This window comes from Lissotriton vulgaris, chromosome 6 (assembly GCF_964263255.1).
Source record: "Lissotriton vulgaris chromosome 6, aLisVul1.2, whole genome shotgun sequence".
NCBI classification, from domain to species: domain Eukaryota; kingdom Metazoa; phylum Chordata; class Amphibia; order Caudata; family Salamandridae; genus Lissotriton; species Lissotriton vulgaris.
In genome coordinates, this window is record NC_141694.1 from 1,712,682,266 (window position 1) to 1,712,703,327 (window position 21,062).

Below are 21,062 nucleotides of genomic sequence, written 5' to 3' on the forward strand. Positions count from 1 at the left end.
TACTGAAATCGACCAAATCTCCCCCACCACGTACTTCCACATACAAGGGTATGTACCCTAACCTCTTTATAAAAAAAAAAATTGACATAATTGCCTAATGCCTGCCTCCCTTCAGGCAATGATTCTAGAACTTCATACAGACTATCAACCACACAGCATTGTAGTGTATTCCTCCTACAGAGCGAGGACTGTTTCACAACAAACTTTTATTTTGAACCAGTTCAAGGAAGAGATGTTCCTCCCCACCAAGTTTCAGGATTCCTCTTTCTCAAATGTTCCTCCAGTCCGTATCCACCGTCCTTAAACTCCCCTACTCTTTTTCTTGCAGGAGTGTGCCTTGTTCTTTTCGGGCAAATGGTGACAATTTATTAAAGAAACCTTTAGAGACAAAACAAATCCATAGATGTGAAAGATAAATACTCTGATTTTTTCAACCTTACCCTTTTTCCATTCAACCAAGAGAGCACCAAAGGCTTTGGTAAATGTAATTTACTGGGCAGATTGCAAATCCACTTTTAGTAGAGGTAGATAAGAAGGCTCATAGTGGCAGCACTGACTGTTGCACTCTCCCATTTTAAGCTTTTTCATAGTCTATTGTTCTAGAGGTGAATTGACAGGCTGGGCACGGAAATCCAAAAAGAAATTGGGGAGCACTGTACTCCCTCACCTCATGGTGCAAATTACAGGTACCACCAAGTAACCATATTGGAGTTAATCCATGCAGCCATAAGGAACCTAAATAATATTGGTAGCAAATTACTCAAGACCTGCAGACAATGAAGTTCGTTGTCCAACAGAACAGGTTTGACAGGTAGCATAACAACCTTCCAGGAGGATTTTTTATTTAACAGCCTCATCAACCCCAGAGTAGCCTGAACCGATCAAGGGGGGTTCAGAGAAACACTCCTATGTTGTACCATACCTAACTTATTTGGATGACCAAAGAATCATCCAGTACCATGGGTCTCCAAGTCTTGTAACTAGATGCTTTTCCACCAGAGATACTCAGGACTGTGCAGTCCCAAAGACTCTAACTCTTGAATGATGGAAGCGACCCTCAAACAATAGGACACATTATGCTAGTAGAGGTAATATGCATGGCCCCAAATCGCTTCAACCAAGATGTAGCAAGCAGCCTACAATAAAAAAGGTGGTTGTCTCCTGCAACACCTGATCTACCTTCAAAGTCAGCATAAGTTTTGTCCTTTGCTGGATTAACACAGAGAAAAGAAGGTACCTAAACAAGCTAAGCAAGTACTGTGAGGATCAAATGGCTGCAACAAATGCACTACTTCAAACTAAAACATGCACAGAAGATGGAGACAATTTAGTTATTATTATTTTAGTCAATCAGAGTTCTAAAACAAAAGCAAATAACCAGCCATCTAGTAAAAGAAATAAGCAAACAAAAAAGCACAATTTATTTATCTTCTGTAATGCCCTTTCTTAAGGATCCTCTAACCACCTGCAGAATCCTCACCTTTAGAATATCCACAGGTGCCAGATTGGATCTAGAAATGGTCTCAGTAGTACACCCACGCTCTGCTAGGTGGTGCAGTGTGGGTCTGCGTTGGCTATGTTCTGCCCTGGAAGTCACAGGTAAGAGCAACATACAAGCACGACCCCTGCAGTCAACATCAGATTCCTGCTTGACTCATTCTGTGCCCTCAGAAGCGGAGCACAAAACAATCATATCACTCGGGATATCTTCTTCCGCTATCCTGAACCCCCCCCCTGTCGCTCCTCAACAATTCCCTTACTAATGGCATTGTACCCAATCTCTTAAAGAGTGCAGAGGTTGTTCCAGTTTTGAAGAAAATAGATTCCAATCCATTCATTCCTCGCAACTTCCACCCCATATCATTGCTACCCTACTTGGGAAAAGTTTTAAAGGTCCACGTTGCAAACTGCTTGAGCTCTTTTGTAGAGCATTCTCATTATTTTGACCCACATCAAGCAGGCTTTAAGCCTAAACATTCCACCGAGTCTGTAGTTTTGGCGGCTCTTGGCGAACTAAGGAAGGGAGCAGATCAGAACCTCACGCAGGCTTTGGTGCTCCTGGATCTTTCAGCGGCTTTCGACACCGTCGACCACCACCTCTTGGTCGACCAGGTAGAGGGCGCCGGGGTCCCCCAATAGAGTTGATAGCATCCTTTCTTAGAGATCGCTATCAAGCGGTTCGCCTTGCCAATTTCTAATCTGTGAAGAGAAGAGTGACCTGTGGGGTTCCTTAGGGGTCATCCCTCTCCCCTCTTCTCTTTAATCTGTAAATCCTTCCTTTGATTCTGGCCCTACGCAAAATGGATGTTATTACCTTTAATTACGCTGATGACCTTCAGCTGGTTTTTAATTTTGACTCTTCACCCTCCTCTAGGGAGAATTTTCAGGCTACCATGACCTTCATCAGTAATTGGATGAACGCAAACCAGCTCAAACTGAATCCCGATAAGACTGAGCTGGTTCTTACTGGGGGAACTCCAACGTTTGGCATCAATCTCTGGGTTGTCCACCTTCCCCAGCCAGCTCCGTTAAAAGTCTAGGCGTCATTATCAGTAGTGACCTTACCATGAAGGCTCAGATAAACTCTGCGGTCTCTGCTAGTTTCTTCAATTTGCGAAGAATTAGTAAAATAAGTAGATTTTTAACTACTGAGGCTTTGATCCAAGTTATTTTGGCCCTGGTCATGTCGCGTATTGACTACACCAACTCTCTGTACGCGGGAATCCCAGCGTACCAATCAGGAAAGCTTCAATTGGTGCAGAATCGAGGCCGCTTGGCTTGTGTACGGCCAGCCTAAATGTCTCCATGTCAAACCACTACTTAAGAGCCTCCATTGGCTCCCTGTGATTCAACGCTGCCTTTTCAAACTTCATTACAAAGGGGGGTAGAACCCATGCAATCGCGGGGACCTGGGCGTTATGCGGTAAATGTATAGGGGGGTCCCCGTGAGGAGGAATTATTTATAAACAACCAATAAACAAATTTTCAAGAAGACTAAGATGGTATTCAAAAAGGAAAAAATGTTGTCATTTATTCAACAACACATGATATCGATTTTAAAGCATTGTTGCAATAATTAGAAAAGAAACGAGAAATCGGAAAATGAAATGGCCCCAAAGAAGGGAAGAGGGAGGGGGGTGTGCTCAAAGGCTGTGTGAAGGATTATAAAGATAGTACACAGACTTAAACATAAGGTACATAAATCCAAGAATCAACAAGGAATTAGGAATTATTCCAAAAAACCAAAACGGCCTACATCAATTAAGGCAAGCATTGGGCAGGTATTTCAAAAAAAGGGCATTCCACGGTCACATGTATAGTTCAATCGAATACAGGAGATGTGCCGGATGTCCCAAATTGAAGAGGTGTCGACGTTTCGACCCCTGTTTGTAGGCTAAATTCAGTCCTTTGCCGGGGTCTTCATCAGGACCGTTACAGTGGGGGAAGGGACGGAGAGGGGCCGTCCTATCTGAAGTGAAATTAAACGCACTCCATCAAAGTCAACATCAGCAGGACCAATTGGCAAAACTGCCGGTTCGGAAAAATACAGCTGGGCAAGTCTCAGTCTGATTTAACCAACTTCCATACGGAGGAATATCAATAGGAGTTATAATTTACAGGCAGGGATGCTGTGCTGGTTCAAATAGCTCAGTCTGATTTAACAAACTTCCATACGGAGGAACATCAACAGGAGTTTTAATTTGCAGTCAGGGATAAGCGCTGTGCTGGTTCAAATAGCTTTATGGGGTCCGTACAATACTTTACGAACCGGAAAGCTGAGTGCAAGCGGCGGTCGCCAAGAAGAACCGGTCGACTCCGTGCCGTCACAATCAAATCTCGATATTGAGGACGCGAGGCAGCAGGGCTTCTTGCTGCGGGCGATGCTCCAGACTCCGTAGCGGTTGACGGAGTCTGGAGCATCGCCCGCAGCAAGAAGCCCTGCTGCCTCGCGTCCTCAATATCGAGATTTGATTGTGACGGCACGGAGTCGACCGGTTCTTCTTGGCGACCGCCGCTTGCACTCAGCTTTCCGGTTCGTAAAGTATTGTACGGACCCCATAAAGCTATTTGAACCAGCACAGCGCTTATCCCTGACTGCAAATTAAAACTCCTGTTGATGTTCCTCCGTATGGAAGTTTGTTAAATCAGACTGAGCTATTTGAACCAGCACAGCATCCCTGCCTGTAAATTATAACTCCTGTTGATGTTCCTCCGTATGGAAGTTGGTTAAATTAGACTGAGACTTGCCCAGCTGTATTTTTCCGAACCGGCAGTTTTGCCAATTGGTCCTGCTGATGTTGACTTTGATGGAGTGCGTTTAATTTCACTTCAGATAGGACGGCCCCTCTCCGTCCCTTCCCCCACTGTAACGGTCCTGATGAAGACCCCGGCAAAGGACTGAATTTAGCCTACAAACAGGGGTCGAAACGTCGACACCTCTTCAATTTGGGACATCCGGCACATCTCCTGTATTCGATTGAACTATACATGTGACCGTGGAATGCCCTTTTTTTGAAATACCTGCCCAATGCTTGCCTTAATTGATGTAGGCCGTTTTGGTTTTTTGGAATAATTCCTAATTCCTTGTTGATTCTTGGATTTATGTACCTTATGTTTAAGTCTGTGTACTATCTTTATAATCCTTCACACAGCCTTTGAGCACACCCCCCTCCCTCTTCCCTTCTTTGGGGCCATTTCATTTTCCGATTTCTCGTTTCTTTTCTAATTATTGCAACAATGCTTTAAAATCGATATCATGTGTTGTTGAATAAATGACAACATTTTTTCCTTTTTGAATACCATCTTAGTCTTCTTGAAAATTTGTTTATTGGTTGTTTATAAATAATTCCTCCTCACGGGGACCCCCCTATACATTTACCGCCTTTTCAAACTTGGCTGCATGACCTTCAAGGCCCTTCTGGATCAGGCTTTTATCTCAACAAAGATACAGCCTTCTGCATCTACCCGGGAGCTACGCTCATCTAATATGAACTTTCTGATTCCTTGTCCATTTAAACGTAAAAAACACGGCGGTCTTAGATTTTCGTCTTTAGCCCCACAATTGTGGAACTCCCTCCCTCTGGATCTTCGCCTTTCTACCTCCTACCCTTCATTCAGGAAATCTCTTTAAACTTGGTTGTTTGTTCAGGCCTACAATTAAAGTATCCCTTGCGTCTGTTTGCATGTGTGTCTGCTCAGCGCCAAGAAACCGTTGGTGAACGTGCGCTCTAGAAATATTTTTTAACATAACAATTGTCACTACCAGTGTGCAGATCTCGAATTTGTGACCTGTTTCTGATGATAAAGAGAAACCATTCCACAGAACGGGTAGGTGGAAGGTGTACTATACCAAAATGAGGTATAGTGTACACAGAGTCCGGTGGAACCCCAAAGGTAGGCAGAGGTAAAAGTTGATAGGACCTTACTCTCTATTTGTGGTAGTGTGGGCGAGCATGAAGGCATCAGAGGGTAGTGTGTATCCCCTCCCTGTGTTTAGAATTATAGCTTTAACGACTAATCGCCTGTGGAACTGTTGGAATATAGCCAGGTGTTTCCCTTCCCCCGTGTGAAGAGATAACCCTATTCACTAGAGCAAAAAGAAATGTGTTCCTGAAATGTGTAACGTAACTGATTCTATGGAAAGTGCCTTGTAAAGGGGCAGCTGAAATTCCAGGAGCCTAGTCCCGACAGCTCGACGACTTCGGAGGGCTGGAAGAGGTCCCCCGCTACACGGCGGAGGAGGGCACTGGACATCGAATGCTGTCTTATGTAAAGCGCTCTGATAACCTAATCGGTTCAAGATCCTGAAATGTGCAACGTAACTGATTCTATGTAAACTGCTGTGATAACATGTAACGGAACTGGTGCTATGTAAAGCGCTCTGATAACCTAATCGGTTCAAGTTCGCGCTATAGAAAACTCTAAAAATAAATAAATAAATAAATAGTGTTAAGCCTTTATTGTACACACGAAAATGATGTCACACACTCAAAGACTGAACTCAGACCAATCTATTTGTATAAAAAAAATATTATGGGTGGAGCATCCCCTGTTGATACGAGTTAGCTCTCTTTCTCGCATTTGATACTACCATTGAGTCTAGTGGCAACTGACCTTTAATATATGCTGGGTCAGTTGGAGCCACCTTATACTTTTTCTCTAGCCTAGGGTTAATTACTCTGGCTCTAACAGGATCTTTAAATATTTCTGGTGCGTGTCTCACCACTCCATTAAGTATTGGTAAAGTGGTAGTGGTTTTATGTGAAGATAACTGTGTCCATTAGAAAGTCTTCTTCTATTGGATCTGTATGTAAGTCCACCCAATGAAAAGTGGCTGCTCTGTGAATGAGCTGTGTGAACCGAATGGTGTCATCAGGAGGAGATGGCCTAGACGGGTATGCCTCGCCTTGTGGGAGATCTGGTGCATTATAGTCTTCCCATGGGTCAACTGATGTCCCTGCCATATCATCTGGATCGTTAATATCATCCATTTGATGTTTACTTTCTACCCCCTGTGAGTAGGTATCCCCATAGTCTTCATGTTGTGGTATGAAACTATGTGTACTGACTGGAGAATGTACAGGGGAGAGGTCTACTGTCATTTCTACTTCTGGAGAATTACTTCTTATAGGTGAAGTCTGAACTTTCTTTTTAAGAGGAACAGGTGGTGGGTTGGGATAGTCCATCTTCCTCTTTTCAGGCACTGTGTATATATGTCCAGTCTTTGGATGAATTTTAAGAGTTTTTTGCCTTACAGCAGGTTTAAAAGGCTCTTCTGCTGGTAAGTCCTTTTCCAGCGCCGACTTATCTGTTTTGGGGCCCGATAGTCTTGGACTTAATCTCTATTGTCTTTGGAACGGGTCTTATTTTCAGGTCCGAAGGCTTTTCTGGTCTTTTCTTTGGATCTGTACTTTTCGGATCCGAAGCCTTTGTTCCCGTTTGTCTCTATTCATCTGTCTTTGGAGCCAAAACATGTTTAGATATCTGAACTGTTTTCGGGTCTGCTTTTTTAGGAACCGGAGTAGTCTTCGACTCGGAAACTCTGTAAACTTCTCTCGGCGCCCAACTTGGTTTCGGCTTGTCTACTTTCAGTAACAATGGATGTTTCGGTGCCGGTGTTGACTTTGGTTTTAGTACCTTCTGCTTTTCGGGACCGACAGACTGACTCGAGCCAGAGTCGACTGGAGGCTTTTTAATACTCTTCGCTGCCGAGCCTGAAGGCGGGGCGTCAGAAGGTTTTGGTCGGTGTGCACCTGGACCCGAAGGCGGAGGTGGAACCGAAGCCTGTCCCGATATGGGGGGGGGGGGGGGGTGAAAAGGGTCGACGTTCTTACTCACGACCTGTTGACCAGCTGGAAGAAGATCGTCATCTTCGGATCGAATCTCATCTCCGGAAGCTGAATCCTCTGCTTCGGAAGCGATGTATTCTTGCTGTTCTTCGGGGTCTATTTCGATCGGCGACTCGTCGATGAGGTCTGGTGTCGATGACGATAACAGCTCCTCGACGGTCCCCGATGGTTTTCTTGGACCGGAATGAAGCGCAGGCCTCACAGTCTCAACTCTCGTGTTCTGGAGACAAGCACAAGTTGCAAACTTCATGAAGGTCAGTGTGGGAAAATTTGTGTCCAAACTGAGGGCACTTCTTGAAGGGTGTTCTTTCCATGAGCCAAAGGCCCAATGGCGTAGTTGGGCCCGACGAACGCTGGAATCGAGAAGTGTATCCTTTCTTCGACGCGGGTAACCGGAATCAGTGTCGAAGACGATGTCGATGATGTAGATTGATTTATGGGTTCGAAAAAGAGATCGGTAACAGGACCGAACGACGAACACATCCGAGCCCGATGGCGGAAAAAAACAATGAGGATGGAGTCGATGCCCATGCGCACTACGATCTAAGGGATGAGTCACCCAACAGACAAAGACTCTTCCAAGAAAACAGCAAAGTGTAATCATCCGGGCCCACCACCAGATGGTGATCTAATGCTATAGTGTGTGGTCTGCAGCCCATATGCCTTGAACATATTATTTACTGCTTTTATTTCTAGAACCAAGCCAAGCCTGGTGCAGCCAAGTGAAATTAAATGCTTTGCAAAATCTAACGCAATGTTTTACAATTGAATGCAGGTTCAAATGTAGTGGACTGAATTACAGGTAAGTAAAGGTTTCAAAATTACTTTTGATTACTTTTTAAGTTACTTTTGCTAATCAGTGTGATATGCCTAGATATCACACTGAGACATCTCCTAGACAAAAGGTAAGTAAATCAGTTTTTGTACAGTTGTTTTTCAAGTTTTCATACAAACCAACTCTACACTTAAAACAATTTTCAAGAAAAGCAGTCAATGCAGTCCTAGGGAAGGATATTGAGTTACCGGTTTGAAGTTAAGTACAAGTTTTTGAGAGCTGGTATCCTTCGCGGCACTAGGGCGGCCGGGTGCAGAGTGCTGAGGCCCAATGTTATCCAATGGGGAATAGGTGGCCTCTGGTTGGTGGCTGCTCACTAGCAGGCCACAGGGTTGTGGGAGCAAAGCTCCTGGTGTTAGAATCAGGGCCTAGGGACTCCGAGGTAGCACCCAAAGTACACCCGAAGTGGCAGAGGGGCGGCTGGTTGCTGGGTGCTGTTTTGGCGTTAGGTGCCCTGTTGATTTCAATGAATATTCTACGGTTACAACAGAGACTGAAGGCTCGGGGACGAAGATCTTATGGAGCTGATCACAGATTGGAGAGGTAAGTTGGGAAGCTTGAGGATGCTGGGACACAGTTGGTTGGGCCACCCAAAGCCATGGGACGTCGGATGCAGGGGTGTCTTTAGGCGTCCGATTTTCCTTACCAGCTCCGGTCGAGGCCAGGGGATCCTCCAGAAAGAGGCTACAGGCTTCACTTGGGAGGTTCGAGGCAGGTCAGAGATCACCAGATCTCAGGTCAGGATTGCAGAGGAGACCTCTTCGTGGTGTTGGGCCACTCAAACTCGGGCCGTATGCATCTGGTGCAGACTCTCGGATTTGTCCAGAGCCAGAGTCTGTGGATGAGCAAATCCGGTGCTCACAGGAGACAAAGTCTTTGGCTTGGAAGGCAGGGCAGGTCCTTCCAGTTCTTGAGGTTGTTGGCTGCAGGACACACCAGGATTTCGCTTTTGTAGGTTCGAGGTGGGGACAGGCCGGTAGGGCTGGGGCCAAGTCAGTGGACGTCCTCCTTTCCTTAGCTTTAGCACGGCTTCTTCAGTCCTCCTTTTCTTCTTGGTCGCTTTTTGTCTGTGGAGGCAAGGTTCAGGGGGCCCCTAAATACGATATTTAAGGGTGTTACAGGTAAATAAAGGTTGGGACCAATGGGTCCCTTCCTTGGGGTGGGTACACCCCCTATTATGCCACCCTCCAGGCGGAGGGGCATATGCCTCACTCTGGTTGGCTGGGTCTCCCCATCTGCAACATAGCGGGGACTGAGAGTTGTTCTTTACCCCGCCTCCCCCACCTGAGGGGTGGGGATGGCAAAGGTGGGCACACCTCCCTTCCTCACTTTGTTTTCCAGCCGATTCTCCCGCCCATAGTGGGGGTCAGAACAGTTGGGGGGGCCAGTTGGTAGAAGCAGCAAAGGCCTGGCGAAGTTCTCAAAGGCGGCAATCCTTTGAATCTTTGTCTTCGTGGACCTTGCCCATCCTGGGTGGAAGAGGCTTGGCACCTCATCCCAAGATGAGCATTATTTCAGACCCCCGAGAGCAAGAGGCTCTCGACCTAGGGGTCCAGAAACATGTCTGGTGGTGGCAGCTGGCGAGCATCCACTCTGCCTCTACACTAGTGTTAGGTTGTTTTTCAGGGGGCATGTCTAAGATGCCCTGTGTGTGCATTTTTCATTAAATCCCACAATGGCATTAGTGTGGGTTTAATGTCCCGAGAAGTGTGATACCAAACTTCCCAGTTTTCAGTAAAGTCATTATAGTACTGTGGAGTTCGTAATGACAAACTCCCAGCACCATATACTCTTAATGGCATTACTGCACTTACAATGTCTAAGAATTGACTTAGACACTGTAGGGGTACAGAGCTCATGCATTGGAGGTGTGCTCTGAGCCCCAACACCAGAGGCACACCGTATGTGGTTCCAACACAAACATCTGTTTACAACAGTCACAGCATGGTTTTTACCCTGTAGTTTTTGGTGGAGGCATCGTTCTCTTGCCCACTGAAATTCAGTTTGAAATGTCAAACTGACAAAAAGGGGAGCAGAGCTCTGGACCAGTGTTCGAAGGGCACAAAGAAAGGAACGGACATCGGCGCAGAGTGGAGTTAATATGCGGCTAAAAGAGAAGTTGCAGAGTGCACTTAGTAGGGTGCAGGAGCAGTGCTGAGAAAATTTCTGGATCCAGTCTGGCATCTGAGAATATTCAAAAGGTGACGAATCTGTGCTCAAAAATATGCAATGGAAAATATGGCGCATCAGGAAAAGTCTTACATTTTGCCAATATGGGGAACAAAAACGAACAGGTGGACGTGCACAAAGAGGGGGTGCACTAGGTCCCTTAGCAAGCTTATTCTAGGGACAGGATCTTTTGGAACAGCTTTTTATGATCCTCACTCCTGTACAGGCATTTCCATCAAGCAGGTCAGAGAGCGATGAGAATGATTGAAGTGTACTTGCCTTTTCAGTAACCCTTACAAATTTGGTAACAGAAAGGATGCAACAGAAGACAGAAGATGAAGAACAACCAAAGATGGAACCACATTTGCAACAAGATAGGACTATTAGGCAGCTGCTCTGGCACACCTTGAGCTGAACAGCTTAAGTACCAATCTTCAATACAACTTGTTGGGGAAAAGAACTTTAACAAACGCTCGGACAGGTAAGCATCTATACTGCTCTAACAAGTTAATACTCATGATAAAAAGAGCAGGAGCAGAGAACCTCCAAATGAAAGAAGGCTCCAAGACGATATGAAGAGAATAGGTGTGTTTATTTTACACAACAAACGAAAAACGGCATCGGTCAAGAAGCCTACTATTGAGACTTAACTCAAAAGGTAGGAGAAGTGATGGAATACCACACACTGACAAAGGAGAAGTATAGAAGCGGTCTTGAGGTGCACAGGATATCAAGCAGAAAACCGTGTCCTGAGACAATTATTCAGTTTTTAAGTTTTGGATTGTTCCAAACCAGCTCTATTTTACCCCACTTCTTCATGATTTACATCATCATCATCAGAGAACTTTATTTCCATCACTTTAGATCAAAAAAGTGTTAACAAAGCAAGTAAAAATCACACATATACATAAAAACAGAATTATAAATAACAAATATATTTTTAAGAAGTGGAAAAGCACATTTATAATATGATTTATGTCACAAATAATGATGCTGGTTAAGAAAAGTCCTCATTGTAAAGGTGCCTTTTGGTGTATAAAGTACATTCTTTATTCAGCCTACCTGAAAAATATAAAGTACATTGCTTCTACAGCTTACCACTAAAATAGTTTGCTTCTTCAGCTTACCAGAGCAGCTTAGCACCAGCACTGGAAGCTCTTCCCACTTGAACATTTTCTTGGTCTACTGACAACTCGTATTTCAGTACAAGTACGAATCACACTTCACCCCATTCATTGGTCAATGTATTTTGAATTCTCTTCTTTTAGGAGGCTGAAGCTACAGTCTTTTCCATAGACAAATTTGTTTAACATGAACAGCCAATGTTCCAAGTTCTCTTCAGCATCATTTTTACAGGTGCCTTCTCAGTGCATCTAGTTTAACTTTTTTCTCTTTTTGTGTTAACACACATATTACACAATACCTCTAATATGTCTGCCATGACCATCAATTGGCACACTGCTAAGATTAGTTACCCACCAATGATGATCAGTCAGTTCCCTCACGTTCCCTTGGGGCTTAAACTGCTTTAATTTCCCAGCCTATACATCCAGGTCCCATCAAATATTATTCTAATCACTTTCTAATGCATCTTACTTTTCTTTCTAAAGATTTACAGGCTCTGTCACCTAATAAAAACACTGCAAAGTACTGCATCAACATGTGAAGATTTCTTTAATTTTCCCTTTTAAACAGATGCCAGCAATCAATGCCCTCCTGTAGTCAGTGCTTACCTGAGAATACCACTCTGCAAGGTTTTCTTCTTTTGCAGCCTCCAGACCCAACCTAAAAAGAAAAATCAAACAAAAAAATAATTCAGTTCAATGAAACAATCTGCAAATCTATTCAGACAAGTGGAGACAGGAGAGCAAGGAGAAAAGTGAACATGAACTATTTTAAATTTAACCGAAGTCCTAAATGGGATACTTGGACAATTTTTTAACTCTTCAAGACAGTATTACATGACAAAATGATTTGCAATCTCTATAATTCAGCAGAACATATATCAAATCAGCAGCACTTTGTTTTCATAAACACATACATTTTTATTTTAATTACACATTTATTTATTCAAATTATTAGATGTTGTGTTCAGCAGATCGGCACGTTTTTCGTGCTTTGCTGTTCTGAGTTGCTCAAAGTTTTTGTCATTCATGCCATGATCACGAATGAATTATCATAAATGATAATTACAAAATAACAAAACTCTCAACGGAATGTTGCTGTTGGGAGAGGGTGTGCACCGTATCGCTCCGGCGAAATGTTGCAAACCGTCTGTTGAGGGTGGGATATCTACTCCTAATATGCTCCGATAGAACCCATGCCCTATCCTACAATCAATGGAGGATATCCCCAAAATTTCTCCAATGGAGGAAAACATTCTCTTCACAAACCTCAAGGAGTATAAATTATCAGAAATACACAAAATGCTTTTGCGCAACATATCAGACCCGGTAGTGGGGGTGGGGAGGGCGTGGGAGGGGGAACTGGGCCAACAGTAGGACTATGATTAGGGAGAGGCAGCTAAAGCTGCCCAGTGTCAAATGGCCCACAGGGACATTGTCATTGTCTCTAAGTTAGCATGAGCATGCTGCAGATTCCCAGCTGCTTTGCGCATGTTACCACAAGACTTTAGTTTTTGCAACTGTCTCTATTGCCATTTTCACATGAGAACTCGTCGCTGTGTTCACTCTCTGCAGGTTCCTGGGATTTAGACTAAACACTGTGAGCAAGGCCGATAAACAATGCCCCTTGTTATTCTGTTCTGGTCAGGCATTAGAACCTAGACAAAACATACCAATGCAGCTGTTTGGAAACCGAACTTTGGTCTTATTGGAATACACAAATAGGTAGCACACACTTGGAGACGGACCTTTCCAGGGAGAAGAGAAAGACAGCACCTATGATGTAGATCTACCATCTATAGGCTATGGTATGGGGTCTGCAGACAAAACCCAGAGATTTCTACTAAATAATAAATCTGCTTCTTAGCAAGGGGAGGGAGGTTAGGCTCTATTGTCTTCATGATTACATCTCCCTTCATGATTTATGGACTAGCTGCTATGCTGACTGTATTTGTATTATGCATTTTCCTGCTTGTCGTGGCACGTATACTGCATGTTAGAGCATGTTAGTTAAAATAAATATTTCAAACTGTTTCGTGTCTCTGTCAGATCTTATTGTGGACAAGTACAAGAGTGCGAGCGAAAGGGTGTGTCTTGCAACCACGATTCCTGAGAGATTCGGGAGTGTTATGTTCTGGGGTGTCTAATCACTTGTTTCTCTGTGAGCGAGTAGGAGGGCAAGTGAGACACTACAGCTAGTCGGTCCTGGGCTCATGGGTACTAAGCTGCTAGGATAACTCCGTCCCTATGCACTAAGGTCCCATAATCCTACGCATAGTTCTGTTTTTGGGCAGAATCCCTGCAACACCAGAGAGACGATTATGGAAGGTGTTTCAACGATTTTACTCCACCAGAGCCCCCTTCATCGCATGGGCCTGATCCCCAAGGGGAATTGCATGGGGTGCGATGACCCACAGGGAGACTTACCAAACACTTTCTGGCACCGCCTGGTATTGGCCTGCTGTTAAGGAGGTGTGCTGGGGAGACTTGAGAAGGTGATGGGACATTCCACAGGACCCCAAACTCATCCTTTACCATCTCTCAGATGATCTGGGGGGAACACACTATAAGAGGACGCACCTTTGGTTTGGCTTGTCGCTAGAAGAGACATTGCTACAGCCTGTGGAAAAATGGACCAAGGATCATTTTATGCGATTGGAACGCCTGATATACCTGTCAAAGGGTTGTCCCAGAAAAACTTTAAGATCTAAAGGATTAGGCGGAGTACAGAGTGATACAGTTAGAGCCCTGCATGGACAGGACATGGTCTAATGGTGGGGACATGGGACACCGCAGTGTGGACACTCAATGAAAAAACAGGAGGATCGGGGCATGCCTTATAATAATATTGATTTTGTTCAGGTGACTTGCATGATGTGGTAGTTCTATCGCTTTTTTACTGTACTTCAATGCAGTATTGTAGTTTACATTTGTACTGTGCTCGGAGCGCCACTTCTAACCGGAGCTGTAAAATCAAAAAAATGTTGTTTCTTTTTTAAATATATATCATCTCTCTCATGTAAGCACAATAAGCAGCATCCTAAGCATAAAACACAACATTCAGCGTAACGTGTACTGATTAGAATGAATACATTTGAAATTTAAATCAAAACCCAGATCTGCTGGTAGAAGACCAGTTGACTGTGTTTGAGGTCCAAGTATGATGTTCGTGAATATTATAGCGTGGTCATTGGAAGAATAGTAACCAAGAGTGTGTGTCAGTGAGTCCATCAAACCTATGTTTCTATATATTGATGTATAAGATTGTAATTTCATTTTTCTAGTGCTTCCTACCTCCTCAATTGTACATTCTGTTTGCCACTTCACCATTGTGCAAATATTAACCAAGTCACTATTGCCCAGTTTTTATGAGAAAGTAGCAGATCCATTCTAATTGGCGTTGGAACATCTCTGGCCAGGGAAAGCTGAATTCTTACCAAATGAAACATGTTCAAACTGCACAGGAACCAGGCACAAAACTCCCGAGTGACGATTACAGTTGCAATGATTGTTTTCCAAGATTGTGCCCAATTTATGGTTTGCAAATGCGATGACTAATAACAAAGGCAAACTATAGTTGCATCCAATATGTCTGCGTTAATGCCATATTTTACCACGTTGTGCATTGTTACTACCAACCAAAAGTGGTGGCAAGAATAAACACAAAACCTAAATGAGACCAGTTTGTACAGAAGCAGGAGCATTAGAGTAAACTAAGAAGACTACTGCGAATTAGTAATGTATTAGTGCGATCCCACTTATCTTTGTCCATGCCCAAAGGTACTTTTATGCATCTGTGATAAATCAGTATATAGAAGTAGGCATAGTAGAGAAGCATTTTGGTCAAGAAATCTCATTGAAGGGTGGGCACAGTTTTTTTTTAAGCATGAGAATTTGAGAATAATGTTCACAGATATCAGAGGTTCATGACTGGCTGGACGGACAGACGGTCTTTTGCTTATCACGCCCTAAATTATAGAATGCTCTGCCACTCACTGAAAGACTGTAATTCGCACAGTGTTTCAGAAGGAACTAAAAACGAGGCTGTTTTCATCTGCATAATATGATGTGTCAGTATAATTTCAAGTCTTGGCTGCTCCATCTGCATAATACGATTTAACAGTTTGAGCATTTGTATTTAGTGAAGGGGGGGCGGTGGAGTGCTGGGAAACCTGAAAAGGTAGGTATGTGCTTTACAAGTCACTTTGACATAACAAACATAAAAGGAGAATGAGACAGTACAGGGGTTACATGTCTTGAATTTTTACATTAAAAGGAAGAGTCACTAAACCCTCTTAGAAATTAAGGTCTACACCCTCATTTGTTGAGAGATGTATGGTCAGTGGTATTCTAACTGAATACAGTACTATCAAGTCACCTTTTGGCAACCCCTTCGCAAGTGTAACTTCTGCTGTGTCAAGGACTTTAAAATACTTTTTTTTAAAGAGTTTTGATAATTCAAGGTCAATATGTCAAATGGGAAGTTTCCTGCTGACACAGTTAGTAGAATAGCCTTGGGCTGTTAACCACGCCACATGCCCTTTCACAATTGTGACCCGAGACACATTTTGTGTTATGACTCAGCTTTTTATATTCTCTAGTTCTTCATCAATGCCTGCTGCAATGCCACTGATTTTTTAAAAGTGGCTACATAATTGTATGTGCTTGTTCCAAAGATAGAAGGCCAGAAAATAAGTAGGACGTTGAAGAGTTATACCTGCAACCAGGTGTGTACTGACATGGCTCTCGACATGGGTATGCACAGGAATGCTTCCTTAACTATTGGAGAAACCAACAGGTAGTCTGATCAGAAATTGTACTGAAACCCTGTACGGAGACTCAAACCCCTGGCAAAGCCGGAAGCACCACTGGTGTCCAAATGGAGACTACTTGTGTATTTGGTGAATAGGTTAATAGATTTACATTAAATGATGTGTGTAAAGTTCAAGCGGGGTGCTCCAAAGATGTTGCAGTAAACTTGTGGTTTAAAGATTGAATCAGACAGTTAGAAGAGTCTGTGCTGCACTGGCAATACTATATTTCAATCAGATGTTACTCTATTTCTTGTGTACAGTTGGTAAAGTGTGGGGTTATAGAGGAAACTAAGTGGAAAGAGTCTAGGAGTCCTGAAAGAGATCGGAAGGGCTACTCTAAACGTGTTACATTTAACTTCTTACTAGGTTTAAACATGGAGTGAAACAAAGCTGTACAAGATATAGGGTCACCTTTGTGCATACTTACCACGCTCCCAGGAATGTATAGATAGCAATCTTGATCCATTTCTATGGTATCTAAAGTATGGATTTTTTGTCTGGACATAGTGTCAAGTGCTGGGTCCGCTGTGTGGGGCTCTAAGGGAAGCTCCATTCTTCGTAAAACCACCCAATAGAGTGCCTATTTGCTTATTTGTATCTCACAGTATATGTTGTCAATTACGATGATGTGTTTTAACTGTTTTCAAAACTTGTAAAACAAAAATAAAAATCAGTAGATATCAGAGTCTTCTATTTTGTGCTCTGTACAAAGATCCAGATGCTTTTCTAATATTTAAAGCATTTATTTTATATTCTTCCGTGCCTGATTCATTCATTTTGTCAATTCTACAATCCTGCTCCTAAGCCCCTTCTTTGAACCTTTCTATATGTTTGCTTTTTATGGAGTGTTTCTTTATTTCTCTTTATTTCGCATTTCCCAGCTCCCAAATTCCTCTTTCCTGAAGTCCTGTCCCACCCCCTGTGAAGACTATCCCATGCATGGAAGAAGACATGTTGCATCTCATTAAGATCTGAATGTTACTTGCAGGCATTTAACACGCACTCCTGCATCTCTGTGCTTAAGAAAATTTTCAAAGATCAGACAAATAAAGCTTTTATACTTATGACCCAAGATATATATTGTTGGATGTTCAGTCGTGTAACACTGCCCTTCTTTTGTCTTGAGATACCAAGAAGGTATTCTTATGGTCTGATCTGGGCTTTACCTGCTCTAACTTGTCATGTGGAGAAGAATGTGGTGACCACAAACTCTGCTGCTTTGTGAAGCAGCAGCTGAGGCAGTAAAGAAACATCATAACCTGCAGCAAGCTTTGGGTCTTTAGCCTTTAGATTTCATATCTTGAGTGAAGATTGTTGTATATTTCTGGTCTGTGCCTATGTGATTTTGTTTTATGTGGAGCATGCACAGTTCTAGAGCATTTTCCAACTTCCGAGGAGAGAACAAGCGCAGCTCAATGTTTCCATGCCGTAGCAGTAGTTTGTATAGGTGATACTGCCTACTGTCAAGCCTTGTTCCAAGCTTTAATTTGGCAAGGAGACAGACAGAATGAATATTGAACTTTGTGATGCAAGGGCTGGAGCTGCATCAAGCACTTGCTCACACAGATACAAATAGCTGCTTTTGGTGAAGTTTATATTAGGACACAGAACAGTAGTTCCCTTAAACTAAATCGTATATATGTAATGTAGACCGCACAGTTTCAGCGAAACCAGTGACTGGACATCTTCCAGGCATGCGCATGGGCACGAAACATGTTCATGATCTGGTGACTTGCCCCTTTGTAAGTTGCGATGTGTGTATCTCTGAGGCCATCATGATATAAAAGAAAAACAACAAGTATAGGTGCAGCGATTTATGGCAGGACATTGAATATGGGGGCATCTGTTTGCATGTTTTTTTTCTTTTGGTTGCTACAATCCCAATTCACACAATATGAGTCACAGAGGGAAACAAGGTAAGGCCGCCCCCCACTCAAAGCATTATAAACAACAAGCATTTACAATGCAATGGTTTTGCCTTTGTTAAAGTTAGAGCTATTGGCATTGCTCTTGACATTTTTTTTTTTTTTTTAAACATAAATAAATGGCATTGTCATTTACAATGCCACTAGCTTTATCTCTCGCAAATGACACACACAAACACACACAGAGCCCCCACACACACACACCCACACAGAGCCCCCCACACACACAGCCACACAGAGCCCCCCACACACACAGCCACACAGAGCCCCCCACACACACAGCCACACAAAGCCCCCCACACACACAGCCACACAGAGCCCTCCACACACCCACACAGAGCCTTCCACACACACCCACACAGCACAAGCAGGCAACAGGGGCACACAGAGGCACAAGCAGGCAACAGGGGCACACGGAGGGACAAGCAGGCAACAGGGGCACACGGAAGCACAAGCAGGCAACAGGGGCACGAAAACGGAGGCACAAGCAGGCAACAGGGGCACGAAAACTGAGGCACAAGCAGGCAACAGGGGCACACGGAGGCACAAGCAGGCAACAGGGGCACCGGAGGCACACGCAGGCAACAGGGGCACACGGAGGCAAAAGCAGGCAACAGGGGCACGAAAACTGAGGCACAAGCAGGCAACAGGGGCACGAAAACTGAGGCACAAGCAGGCAACAGGGGCACGAAAACTGAGGCACAAGCAGGCGACAGGGGCACGAAAACGGAGGCACAAGCAGGCAACAGGGGCACACGGAGGCACAAGCAGGCAACAGGGTCACGAAAACAAGCACAAGCAGACAAAAGGGTCACAAGCAGAAATTGTAATTTAGACGGGGCTGAAGTGGAGAACGGTCAGTAGGGAAGTAGTGCGGCTGGTGCAGTGGTACCAGGCCGAAAGGTGAGAGGGGCTGTCTGCACCCCAGTTTGGACAGTTTCCACTACCTAACAGGGATTGGTGGGAGGGGGGCGTACTTCTTGCTTGCTTTAGGGCTGTTACTTCGGGGATGCTGTGCACGCTCTTGCCTGCTGCCACCGGGACACAACAACAGGCAGGGAGAGGACAGGCTGGGAGAGGGCAGAGAGGGGACAGGCTGGGAGAGGGCAGGCTGGGAGAGGGCAGGGAGGGGACAGGCTGGGAGAGTGCAGGTTGGGAGAGGGCAGGCTGGAAGTGGACAAGCTGGGAAAGGACAGGCTGGGAGAGGGCAGGCTGGAAGTGGACAGGCTGCGAGAGGACAGGCTGCGAGAGGACAGGCTGCGAGAGGACAGGCTGCGAGAGGACAGGCTGCGAGAGGACAGGCTGCGAGAGGACAGGCTGCGAGAGGACAGGCTGCGAGAGGGCAGGCTGCGAGAGGGCAGGCTGCGAGAGGGCAGGCTGCGAGAGGGCAGGCTGGGAGAGGGCAGGCTGGGAGAGGGCAGGCTGGGGGAGGGCAGGCTGGGAGAGGGCAGGCTGGGTGACGAAAGGCTGGGAGAGGAAAGGCTGGGAAGCAGAGAGGGTCTTACCTGAGAAGTCTGCCAGCGCGGAGCTCTCCGGGGCGCAGAGCAGCAGCAGGGCCCAGCAGAGCAGGGCGGGGGGGCGGCAGGGGCTCGCAGAGGTGTCTCCTGGGGCAGCCGCCCAGGTCCACCATGGAGGGGCTCCGAGCCCCAAGCAGAGCAGCAGCAGAGCCCAGCAGAGCAGGGCGGGGGGGCGGCAGGGGCTCGCAGAGGTGTCTCCTGGGGCAGCCGCCCAGGTCCACCATGGAGGGGCTCCGAGCCCCAAGCAGAGCAGCAGCAGAGCCCAGCAGAGCAGGGCGGGGGGGCGGCAGGGGCTCGCAGAGGTGTCTCCTGGGGCAGCCGCCCAGGTCCACCATGGAGGGGCTCCGAGCCCCAAGCAGAGCAGCAGCAGAGCCCAGCAGAGCAGGGCGGGGGGGCGGCAGGGGCTCGCAGAGGTGTCTCCTGGGGCAGCCGCCCAGGTCCACCATGGTGCGGCTCCGAGCCCCAAGCCTCTGGTGGTGGTGCTGCTGCGCTCGGTAGCCCATTTAACTTACCGGGCACTCTGGCAGGGGCTCCTTGCGACGGCGGCAATCTCTTGGGCGCTTCTCCGGTCTCCCTCTTCGGCATGGGAGACCGGCAACGTCCTCCGCTTCTCCCGGGGCTCCCTCCAGGCCACTGGAGCCCCGCGTGGGCCGCCATACTTCTTATCCTGTGCCGCCGTCCTGGCGGGGGCTCCTTGCGAAAGCGTCAATCTCTTGGGCACTTCTCCGGTCTCCCTCTTCAGCATGGGAGACCGGCAACGTCCTCCGCTTCTCCCGGTGCTCCCTCCAGGCCACGGGAGCCCCGCGTAGGCCGCCATACTTCTTCTCCTGGGCTGCCGTCTTCCTTCTTCCCCCGGGCTGCGGGGGGGGGCGGGCACTTCCGGCCGGCCGCGCTAGGATTGGCCGGCTGGCTAGTCACTTCCGGGTCGCCGCGGGCAGCGCGGCGGCCCGTCTCTAGCTCAGGCGGGCGGCGAAGTTTCACAGCAGCTGAGGCCGTTAGGCCATACCAATTTATAGATTTAAACCTGTGGCATGCAAATTGGGCAGAGTTTATTGCCGCAGACCCGTGAACACACAGTAACATCTTAAAGTGAGGCTGCGCTACAAACCGTCCACTCTGCCTCTTGTCCACGGGTCCCCACCCTTGGGAGCAGAGAGATCCCTGGAGCCCCCACAGATCCCAAAACATAAGCAGTGAGTGATCGCGCGGCCAATCCCAGCGCGGCTCCAGCGATGACGCGGCAGCTCGAGAACCACTCCTAGCGCGGCGGCACTGAGGGGGCTCGACCGCCTCAGCCAATGGGAGGGCAGCTCCTTCGTTCTTGCTCTC

At 46.0% G+C, this 21,062-nt stretch overlaps 1 protein-coding gene across 4 annotated transcripts in view; it reads right to left on the reverse strand.

Annotated features, from left to right (window-relative positions):
* Positions 1-21,062, reverse strand: part of EPRS1 (glutamyl-prolyl-tRNA synthetase 1) — a 470,400-nt gene that overhangs the window by 167,521 nt on the left and 281,817 nt on the right. For all 4 annotated transcript variants that reach the window (XM_086927918.1, XM_086927917.1, XM_086927914.1 and 1 more), the window contains one exon: positions 12,087-12,138. In XM_086927918.1, coding sequence (XP_086784044.1) covers positions 12,087-12,138 — 52 coding nt within the window. The remainder of the gene's footprint in view (positions 1-12,086; positions 12,139-21,062) is intronic.